This window comes from Sinocyclocheilus rhinocerous, unplaced genomic scaffold (genome assembly GCF_001515625.1).
Source record: "Sinocyclocheilus rhinocerous isolate Xijiao unplaced genomic scaffold, SAMN03320098_v1.1 scaffold3117, whole genome shotgun sequence".
Classification (NCBI taxonomy): domain Eukaryota; kingdom Metazoa; phylum Chordata; class Actinopteri; order Cypriniformes; family Cyprinidae; genus Sinocyclocheilus; species Sinocyclocheilus rhinocerous.
This window is the reverse complement of record NW_015629109.1, coordinates 197,300-208,681: the sequence shown is the minus strand read 5'-3', so window position 1 is coordinate 208,681 and position 11,382 is coordinate 197,300. Positions and strand designations below refer to the sequence as shown.

Sequence of the window (11,382 nt, the reverse complement as noted above, 5' to 3'; positions counted from 1 at the left end):
TCTCCAAGCAAGTGGTGTTTAGTTAGTGAACGAATCTGTGGCTTTGAACGATTCGGAGAGTCAGTGATTAATAACCCATTCATAACTACAGCATTTTGCTTTGTTACTGAATGAATGACACGACGCCTGGCTCATAAAGACAGTGACTTGCCGCCACCTATTGGCGGTTTTATTTTTAAGTCTACAAGTAGGCTATCACTTCGATTAAAAAAAAAAAGGTGTAACTGTGGTTTGAAAAAAGTTTGAGAATCACTGTCTTAAAGGGATAGTTCACCCAAAATTGAAAATGCTGTCATGATTCATTCACCCTTCAGCTGTTTCACAACCATGTTTTGGATTCCATGGAACGCAAAAAAAATTTAAAAAATTGAAGGTTGAACTCTTTTCCATCCAATTACACGAATGCTTCAACAAGGACACAAAATATGCCATATTATAGCTTTATGTGAGTTTTACTCTTGATATCACCACTTTAGCTTTCCTTGGCATGTTCATGCAGCAATGTCTGATTCATGATATTTTTTTTAAAACAGGTGTTCCAAGTAGAGCCCGGCACGGGCCTCAAATTTAGGCCCTAGTCCGGCCATGGCCCGAGACGCTCAGGCCCTAGCCCGGCCCGTATCCGACAGCTTATCAGAATAACTGGCCCGAGCCCGTCTTTTTTCCCCCCTCTCCCAAAACAGCTTATACTACTGTTTCGGCTATTAAAATAGTTCAGTTTTGTATGTAATGGCAAAGTGATTATATTTTGTTTCGTTTTTTTATTAAGGTAATTTAGAAAAACGTTTGGAGCATTTTTTGTTCTTTAAATATACGTTTTTGTTTTTTAAAGTAACGACCAAGTGGCCAGCGGCAGACAGTGAGCTTATGTTTGATCTATTTAGCCTTCTCAAATCATCACGACTTGCCTAAAATAAAATCTATAGATATAAAACAGTTCAAGCATATAACAATGTTTAAACGTTAAACCTAGATAAATGTGCGCTATATCCAATAGTTTGTGCGGAGAGTGGAAGCTGAAGCGCGCTTTGCAGGACATGGGTTTTCAGGATATACCGTCATTTTTGCTCATAAAGGTAAGAGTAATACATCATTCGTAACTGTAAAGGGTCTACTTTTATTTGTGTGCACTCACAATATCAACAAAACGTTGTGCTTTTATAAAATAAAGAAAACAAACATGATGCGCTTTCTGCCGACTTGTCTTGAACAGGAGCGCTTACAAAAATGAACCGAAACTCAGCGAATACATGCCTCACAGACAAGATAAATATATCTGTGGAAAGCTTTAAATTACTACTAAACAAAATAAAACAAATCATAAACAAAAACTCTTTCATTATAATCATAATCATAATCTGTAAAGATGCACTTCTCTCTAAAGCCGCGTCTAATGAGGAGATGGCGAGTCAGGATCAGCAACTTCATCCTTGCGACACCGACTCAGAAAACACTAGTTTATTAGTAAATAATTCAAATATCTCCTTACTATCTCCCTCTGACACATTTATGGTAATAACTTTTGCCGTTGCTTTGCAGCAAACTTAAGCCTATTGCGTGCATTTGAACGCAGAACTGTTCAGCTGCGCTGACGGCACGCACCATGCTGCTGCTGGCGGGACAATAAACACCGTCGAGCCGCTCTTGACAGTCGCGGTAGCATGGTCTTGTGTTGTTTTCACCAGCGCGGCAATTTATTTCATCACTAATTGATGGACGTCTAAAATATAAAAATAAGGAGAAGCCTCAAACAGCCGCGTCTGAACGAAAATTGTGAAATGGGGTGTGAAATCAAATGATGTGAAAATTTGCCCGAAGCCCGGGCGTAAAAAAGTCAGGGCCCATCGGGCACGGGCTGAAATGCAGGGTTCTAGTTCAAAGTAAAAACGTTTGAAGATTTCAAGTTTTTCAGTGAATAATGACTGAAATATCATGCATGAGCCATATGGACCACTTGATAATTTTATAGTGATTTTTGTGTAATTTTTGAAGCTTGAAAGCTCTCGCCATTCATTATAATTGCATGGAAAAGAGCAGCCAGAACATTCTTCAAAATAACACCTTTTGTGATTCACACAATAAAGTCATACAGCTTTGGAACAACATGCGGGTAAATATATGATGCCAATTTTCATTTTTGAGTGAACTATTTCTTTAAAGTGCACTTTTCTATTTGAATGCAGAGTTCTAGAGTGATTTATTTCGCTCTACTCAAACAGAAAGACATTTTGTCTACCCTGAAGGAGTCGCATTATGTAAACACGTACTCGGGCTTCACTTCCTCTTTTCATCTTTCCCTCATGCGCTTCTCTTTCTCTCTCCCAGCATGCAACTCCCTTTTCTCAGTATTCCCCCTCTCTCTCCGTCTCTCATCTGTGCCGTGGGCTTGCAGTCAGCCGTGTTGTTTGAGTGTGTGTGGGATGTGACTGGTTTTAGTGGGCTACCAGGCCTCCTTCAGGACGTAAGTGTCCCCCTGAAGAGTGGCTGTCGATGTCAGTCAAATTTTCCTCTCTTTGTCATCTTTCCTCCTTTTTACTATCCGGCTCCTCAACATCTCCATGTGTAAAGACAGCTAAACGCCCATGTTTGTCAGATGCAAGCGAGTCGATGAGCAAAGCTGCGAGAGGTGGAATATTCGATCTGAGAAAATGAAGAGGCTGCTTTTCAAGAGATTAACTGTAGCCATGACAACCCAGCATCAAGACATGCTGGGTTAAATAAACTTGATTATTTTGCTTTTAATTTGCACACGTTTTTGTGTGCTGATTCCTTTGCAGAAGGAAACCGAAAGAGAGACACATTAAACCTCTTTAGGCCAGGGTTGCGTAAATGCAATTATCGGTTTATTTCATAAATGGATTTGTGTGAAGTAGACTTCACTTGAATTTCATGTCCTTCCCGGAAGCCCTCTGTCATGACTGAGTCTGATTAAAACACATGTCGCATGTGGTTATTTCATGCGGTGAAGTGTGGGCAGACAGCAGGTAGGCAGGCTAGCTGGAAATAAGCCGCTTTAAATAACTCCGCTTCTAGTCTTTACGGCAAATGAATACTGATTTGGAAGGCTTTTATTTTTTATTTTTCTCAGCTTTGTACAAACATCAGGAGGTTTGTTCGGAATGGAATATTAGAACTCCTCCAGTGCATTTGATTCTTTGAATACATTTCCCTTGCTTTGGAAAAAAAAATGTTTTGTGCAGAATAGTCAAGCAGTTCTTCAAGAGCTGATTTAGCTTTAATACACTTGCTGGTGAAATGGTAATTCACCTTATCTCTTTTCTAATTAATGTTTTAGATTACATAGTGAACAATTCACCCATGCATGTTTCGTTTATTTTATTTAGTGTGTAAAGACCGCTAAACGCCCATGTTTGTCAGATGCAAGCGAGTCGATGAGCAAAGCTGCGAGAGGTGGAATATTCGATCTGAGAAAATGAAGAGGCTGCTTTTCAAGAGATTAACTGTAGCCATGACAACCCAGCATCAAGACATGCTGGGTTAAATAAACTTGATTATTTTGCTTTTAATTTGCACACGTTTTTGTGTGCTGATTCCTTTGCAGAAGGAAACCGAAAGAGAGACACATTAAACCTCTTTAGGCCAGGGTTGCGTAAATGCAATTATCGGTTTATTTGATAAATGGATTTGTGTGAAGTAGACTTCACTTGAATTTCATGTCCTTCCCGGAAGCCCTCTGTCATGACTGAGTCTGATTAAAATGTATGTCGCATGTGGTTATTTCATGCGGTGAAGTGTGGGCAGACAGCAGGTAGGCAGGCTAGCTGGAAATAAGCCGCTTTAAATAACTCCGCTTCTAGTCTTTACGGCAAATGAATACTGATTTGGAAGGCTTTTATTTTTTATTTTTCTCAGCTTTGTACAAACATCAGGAGGTTTGTTCGTAATGGAATATTAGAACTCCTCCAGTGCATTTGATTCTTTGAATACATTTCCCTTGCTTTGGAAAAAAAAATGTTTTGTGCAGAATAGTCAAGCAGTTCTTCAAGAGCTGATTTAGCTTTAATACACTTGCTGGTGAAATGGTAATTCACCTTATCTCTTTTCTAATGAATGTTTTAGATTACATAGTGAACAATTCACCCATGCATGTTTCGTTTATTTTATTTATTTTGACCTCGTAAACTCAATGTTCCAGTGAAATGATATACTTTTCTCGTTATGCATATACCAGACTTCTCCAATCATTAAGTCTGCTTAAACCCTGCCCCTTTCTTACTATCGACTGCAAACTTGCATTCAGATCTGCTGCATTCAATCTAAACAACTTATGAATAGGACCAAGTCCCATTCTTTATTATAGTATTACTCCAAAGTACATCACAATATGAACAAAATTACTTGTTGCTACTTAAGTTACATCCCAACTTTGAAGGAAGAAGAATTTACAGATTCAATTAAGTTTGCTGAAACCCTTTTAACTTTAAGTCAGCTTTTTGGTGTTCAATGAACCAGATAATTCTGGTTACTGTGTTTTTTGCACACGTCATTTTGTTTTCTTTAACAGCGTTGTCATCTTTTTGCAGTCTTCCTCTAATAGCTGTGTGAAGTCAGCATTGGAGCAGAAAGTCTGAGTGTTGTGTAAGGCCCCATATGCTGCCGTGTTTCCACGGGGGCGTCATCTGTGCGGGTGGGGAGCCAGAACCCTGCCAGACATGCATGCCAGACCCCTCAGAACCAGGCTGTTTTTTTGCGCAAACGGGCTTCATTTCCATAGTTACTTCCTACAGAAATGGCGCTAAACCGCTTAGCGCATGTTTAAGCATTCTGACACCAACACCGCTGCAACGAAGGCCAGAGTTTCTGGTGATTTCTTACCTTTACCGTGCAGGAATTTCAGGCTGGTGGGAGTTTGTAACGGCTGACAGGAGGGCGGTGACATTAGCGGTGTAAGCCGCGCAACCGCCACTGCATCCCAACAGCTGCTGTCGGTGATATGAGGCTGAAGAGAAGCTCCCCGCATGCTGACATCTCGCAGCTGTTGATTCCCAAAGTGCCATGCCACCTGGGCACTTTTAATGCATAAATTTATCCTCCAAGTAACCACATCCAAGACTCCACGTCCACCTCTGCTCCACAAACCCTCCCATCTGCGTTTCACCCCAAGTCACCCCATCCTAAGTTGGGTGGGTCGGAAAACGCTGGATTTATCCAGCTTACAGCGTTCTGTGTGTTTACAGATGAGTGTAGTGTGATTATGCTAAGTGAGTTTATAGTCCTAGCTCAGTGTTTGCTGGTTAAGTGGATGCTGACAGTGTAGGTCACTTAGTTGATGTGTTCGTCAGCGTCCGTGAGTAGATTGATGTGGACTTTGGGATGTGTGATGGATGGTCGGTCTCCCCTTTGTCACCGGATGGACCCGTGTGTTAGAGTACATTTGAACCAGAAAAAGTGTGACAGTGTTGTTTTTTTCCTCACGTCTAGTATAATGGTGCTTTACAGTCAAATTAGCGTTAAATGTGTTTTTTTTTTCTCATTACACAGACGTGCGTTTACTTGGAAAATATGTGTAAGCTGTCACTGGTAGTTCTGGTTTTAATGCCTCGAGATTGATATGTGCTCAGACACTTGGAAGCATTCATGTTAACACATCCGCTACATGTAGACATGGAGCTGAAAGCGTGAATGGCATACAAATGTCTTCAAGAATATATAGCTCTGGGTCTTTTTCCCCAATTCCTCCCTTAGACTAGAAGAGCTTACTATAAAGCTAATTAGATTTCATAAAGCATTCCTGGACATGCCAGTTTAAAATTTCTCATTGGCCAATGAATGTCTGGTCATTTGACGTGATCATTGAAATCAGTGCATTTGCAGTGTAAATGCGTGTTTAATACCTCCCATCCTACACGTACATTGGTGCAACACCCCATTAGTACCTCACCCTTATAAATCTTATTAGTATGCACTGTATTTGTATCCCGTGTCCTGCTTAGATGTGTGCGTGTGCCGGGGTCAGAGGTTGTAGCTGTCAGATGTCAATCAGTAGGAGTTCAAAAGAGTAAGGCTTAGTGCTGTTGTCATTCATGGATCTTTTCACATTGATTTTCTTTTTCTTTTCTTTTTTTTCTCTCTCTCTCTCCACCCTTATAAATCTTATTAGTATGCACTGTATTTGTATCCCGTGTCCTGCTTCGATGTGTGCGTGTGCCGGGGTCAGAGGTTGTAGCTGTCAGATGTCAATCAGTAGGAGTTCAAAAGAGTAAGGCTTAGTGCTGTTGTCATTCATGGATCTTTTCACATTGATTTTCTTTTCCTTTTCTTTTCTCTCTCTCTCTCTCTCTCTCTCTCTCTTCTTCTTCCCCTTGTCCTCTAAGGGTGCACGTAGTCATGTATTCTAATCGGCTTCACGTTTTAGTTGCAAACAGAATATGATTGCATTCCGTCATGCTCTTGCTGCTTTTATTTAAATATTTAAGCAGTGTCAAGACAATTTTTGTATTTGTATAGTGCTTTTCAAAATGCACATTGTTTTAAGGCAGTGTGTAAAAGCTGCGCACTCTGATGTTGATAAATGGGGCATTGCACTCTAAAGGAAACTGGAAATAGGCACATATTGATCCAGTGCAATGATTTTATTCAGGAAGGTGCACAATTTTTGTTTTGGTCATTTATTTTTTTTATTGATCACATGCAGATTATTGATCTTATTATTCACATTATTCTATTGTGATATGCTGACATGCTCTTGAGGATGAACTTGACCTTTAGCCTCCACATCCCAGTTACCATCTGTGTGCTTACAACCAGTAGAGACTCTGATAAATATGATATCTGAATGTTTCTCCAATACAGTTTTTACTTCGTTTGAATTTCCTCGAAATAGGTGTCAGATAGTGTATGTTGACTTCAGTCAAGTTTTTTTTAAGTGTATTTTTATCCAAGTAGTACAATGGTCACTGTTGACTTGAATCAGTATAAATGTACTGTATAAATCTGTATCCTCTATGGGTACCATGACACTATTATAAGTGTCCAAGCTACAACATTGTATCATATTTTTGTATAATTTCCATTATGATTGTGTTTAAACTCTGAAACTTCCTTTAGAAATTAGACAAGAGCCAAATTCTACCTCAGAAAATTGTGAAAGGCAACTGTAGTTAAGGAAGGATTGATTTATAGTGGTTTTAAGGCGAGGTGGAACAGTGTTTCATTAGCATAAATATAAGGTCTTTGTAGTTGCAATTTAAATTGCTGTATTCATTTTGAATATGTGATCACAAGTGTTTATCATAATTTTACCATAGTTTCAAACTGGATTTATCCGATCAGTGTTTAGAGTTTCTCATTAGCCCATGTCAGAGGCTCGTATTTCTGCTTCTATAGATCTGCTAATGTGTTTTTTGTCCTTTGAGGATTCCAGTTAGCGTGCAACAAAGCTGTCGTTTCACTCGTCCCGTCTCTCACTCTGTCACACTTGTTTTTTGTGGCTTATTGCTATGGATTTAGGCCACAGGCAGCTCAATGACAGAATACATCACAAATCCTTTCTCTTCATGACCCCGCCCAGCAGCAGTCATATACCTGCACTCATGTGGAACAAACAAGAATGGTTGGTTGCTCACAGAAGGTCATTTGCCCAGGGTGCAGTGTGTCTCTGAGTCATTGTGTGTGTTTGTGGCTTCTTTTGTGCTTTTGCAGTGGAGGATACGTGAGAGTGGGCTTTTGCATATGTCCGCCTGGTCACGCGTGTCTCAAGTGCCCTTGCCTCGACGCCGCGTGTCAGAGGTCACGTGGCCGCAGGAAACGCGGGGTCTGCGCTGACCAGCAGTGCCAGAAATGACATTGTGACAGTCGGCACTGTAACGAGTGTTGACACTCAAATCTGGGTGACTGCGATTGGTCCTCCAGGTTTGATTAAAACTTCGTATTACTGTGCCAGGGCATTGTGGGTAGTGGGGTTAGACTAGCACCCTTGCTGTTGAGTGGTTTGCTGTGTTTAAATCTTCATTAACCCTGGCGTTTTCCCCAAGGAATCATTTTCCTCCATGTTCCCTTGTTTTTGTCACGCTTGGGGGAAATAATCAGATGTAATTGGGTAGTTTGACCCTGTAGTTTATCATTTGGTGGCTGGGTTTGCAAGGCTTACTGCATGTCACCAGCTGTATTTTTACATACATCTATGTTAATTCACAGTCTGGTGGTGAAATTGGCCTGTAAATGTCGGCCTTGCAGTCCTGGTGGACATAATTAGCTAAAACCAGCACCGTGAGGAAGCGCATATAAAAGTCTGGTTTGTAATTAGCTGCCTCCTGCTCTCTGGGAGAGAAAAAATTAATGGAATAACGGGGAAAACGTCAATAGCTGATGAACATCATTTGCTAATAAAGCCTCCGAACTGAAGTAAGGGGCGGATGCGTAAGAGCCTGTTAATTTGTCATGTTTGTATTTCGTAATAGGCTCAACCTTCAGCGCTTAGTAAGCAAAACAAACCGCTTTGCACGTAGGGGCTCTTTTCTTGGCATTTCATAAAGCATTGATGAATTGTCAACAGCTCTGGGCCAATTATGAAGAGAAACCAAAAGAAGAGGTGGCTCAGCTCACAGAGGAGAAGGAACGTGTGGCGAAATACAGAGCCGTCTATGTCACCGAGATCACAGATGGACTGCACTTCTACGCGCAGGATGTGGAAACCGGTGGGTGCTGCACTCATTTCTAAAACCAATGGAGAAACAGTGGCGTCCATGCAAACGTGGTCCAATTAGTCCCTGCTGGTACATGCTGTAACTACAGGCAAAAAGCATCTTACTCCATTGACAGACATTCAACAAATTCTAAAATTCATTTTTTTTTTTTTTATTATGTATTTGACATCATGGTTCAAAATACTTGCTAGTGAAGGATTTGTGTTTGTGTACATTCTTTTTATTTTCATGTCATTGTCCTGCAGCTCTAGAGTGTTTAGTCATGTGACATTAATGGCTTAGCTGATTTAAAATGATGAAAAAAGCACAAAGATATCAGAATGCAAGTCATATTCTGCAATTGTAAATGGGAATGCTAACACATGGCATTTTACTGATTAAACAGTCAGCAGCAAAAAGCCGTCTGAATCACATAATTTAAATTGGCTTCCTTCGTTATGTTTCGATGACGAGCTCTCAGGGTTTTACACTAATGGGCATCTAATCCAACTCCACATTCAACCAGGCATGATTATGACATCATACCTGAAGGGCTTCTTCAGACTCCAGATATGATGATTATTAAATGTAGCCGCTCCAGCAAATTCCAGTTAGGAAACATTGCAGGTTGTGTGTGTTGCCCTCTAAATGCCGAGTGATCTCTGTGCTCAGTGTGATAGCAACTAGTCATTAAACATGACATCTAAATCGCCCTTGGTAGTGACCTATTCCATGATATGGCAGCCGTCCTGAGATTCAAAGAGCTGTTTTAGTGAACAAACACTTTTTCTCTCTTCCATTCATATTTTCATATAATCTTGTATGCACACACACACACACACCAGAAGAAAGATCCTAATTATGCACACACACTGTTGTTTGTTACATAATTAGGGTCTCGCTACATGTTCCAGTGGCAGACTTCATTGGCAGGACCATAAAATTGACTTCCGTTGTCTCTTAATGCGTCTTAATTCGCAAATTAATTAATTTGCATGAATTTATAATAAATCTGAGGCTTGCATTGCCAGGAGCGTGACAATCCTATCGCTTTTAGTGTGCCGTTTGGCTTCAAATAGCTCCATCTCAGAGACCCGCAGGTGTCGAAACACGTTGAAAAACAACTAAGGGAAAATGTTAAAGAAAAGGGTGAGATTCTGGCCACCCTCAATGTATGACTTTAGTCCCTCAGATGACCTTTAACCCCTGCAGGTTGCCCTGAGAGGAAGTGAAGACGGCTGTGCCACGTCTAGTAACCATCACACCAATGAATTCCAGCAGCAAGTCACACACACACACATACACTCAGCTCTTTGTGAGGTAATTATTCAGGTTATCTGGTTAGCTGCAGGAGAAAAGCAGGTCACAGCAAATATAGTGCAGGAGACGTGAGATAGAAAACAGGAAGTAGTAAGAGAAGATAAGATAGAAAAACGCTGAGCTGAATATGCAGTATGTTTGCAGCTTTGCACTGTTTTAGCTTTTTAGTTCTGTTGCTTTTTCAAGGGCTTTTTTTTTTTTGTCAGATGAACCAGCAAGTGTGCATCTTTTCCCTTGTTTAATTGGCCAATGTTTTCCACTGAGAGGATTGGAAATGGAGATGGAGAGAGAGAGATGTGCTCGTTAGAGAAACAGGATTGTTATTTTCAGCTGAAAGTCATTCCTCTTTCTCTCTCTCACACTCTCTCCAAACTGCGTTAAGGAGGTCTCATTCCTTGTAGAGCACTTCAAAGCAGAGCCCTATAAAAACCTACAAGCCAGTCACTTTGCAATTTCATTACCGGTTTCTCACAGTAGCTTCAGAAAGACAGGAAAATTTGAACAGGGCGGGCACGATTTTCATAAACACTTTGAAGACGAGCCTTTTGATTATGACATAACTTTTTATGTCTACAAATTTCGCATCTAATAATTCCACTTTCTTCCCTTATGGTGGTCTTGCAGAAAGGAATGTTGGAGTTTCGTATCATTTGAATTTAAAAATTTTCAAAATATTTATTAAAAGATAAAAGTCATCACTGTGAGATCAGATTGAATATACAGTGTGGATGTCAGGAGTTCATGTGAAAGTGATTTATGAATAAGTGTGAATAATAGAGGACTGTTCACATTCATAAGTATAGAAAGCACTTATAAAGCTATATATATATATAGAGAGAGAGAGAGAGAATACTATAAAAATATAAAAGTATATAAATAATAGATAGAAAAAAAAAATTTTAATTTAATTTTTTTTAATTATTTATAAATTATACATTTATGAACACTTTTTTGTTTATTAGTGCATTTATGTATTATTACCATATTAAAAACCAATTCTGTGGCATTTTAACATTACACACTTCATCTTTACAGAGGATAACAGCAATCACGTTCATAAGCTTAGACAAGAGCAGAATGATCGTAATGGATCATAATTTCACCATCTGATGGGCAGATAATAGTAGCCCATTACCAAAGTGGTTGCAGAGTGCACTGACTTGCTTTAAAAAGAACTCTGATTCTCAGATTCAATTTTGATTATTTTGCAGTTGTTTTTACAGATTGACTGTTTTTGTTATGAAACTGGTAGTGCATGCATTAATCAGTACATGAGCTGCAGAGCCATGCAACTCTTCATTCATGTTTCTGATGACTTCAAACCAGATCTGAAGAGACGTATGTAATATTTCTGCTTGTGTCACACTGTCATTCAATCCAGTCACATGTCTGCAACGTGTGTTTAGCCACTGTCTTT

At 39.9% G+C, this 11,382-nt stretch overlaps 1 protein-coding gene across 2 annotated transcripts in view; it reads left to right on the top strand.

Annotated features, from left to right (window-relative positions):
* snd1 (staphylococcal nuclease and tudor domain containing 1) overlaps positions 1-11,382 on the top strand; it is a 192,185-nt gene that overhangs the window by 146,458 nt on the left and 34,345 nt on the right. For both annotated transcript variants that reach the window (XM_016550657.1, XM_016550658.1), the window contains one exon: positions 8,516-8,657. In XM_016550657.1, the coding sequence (XP_016406143.1) occupies positions 8,516-8,657 (142 nt within the window). The remainder of the gene's footprint in view (positions 1-8,515; positions 8,658-11,382) is intronic.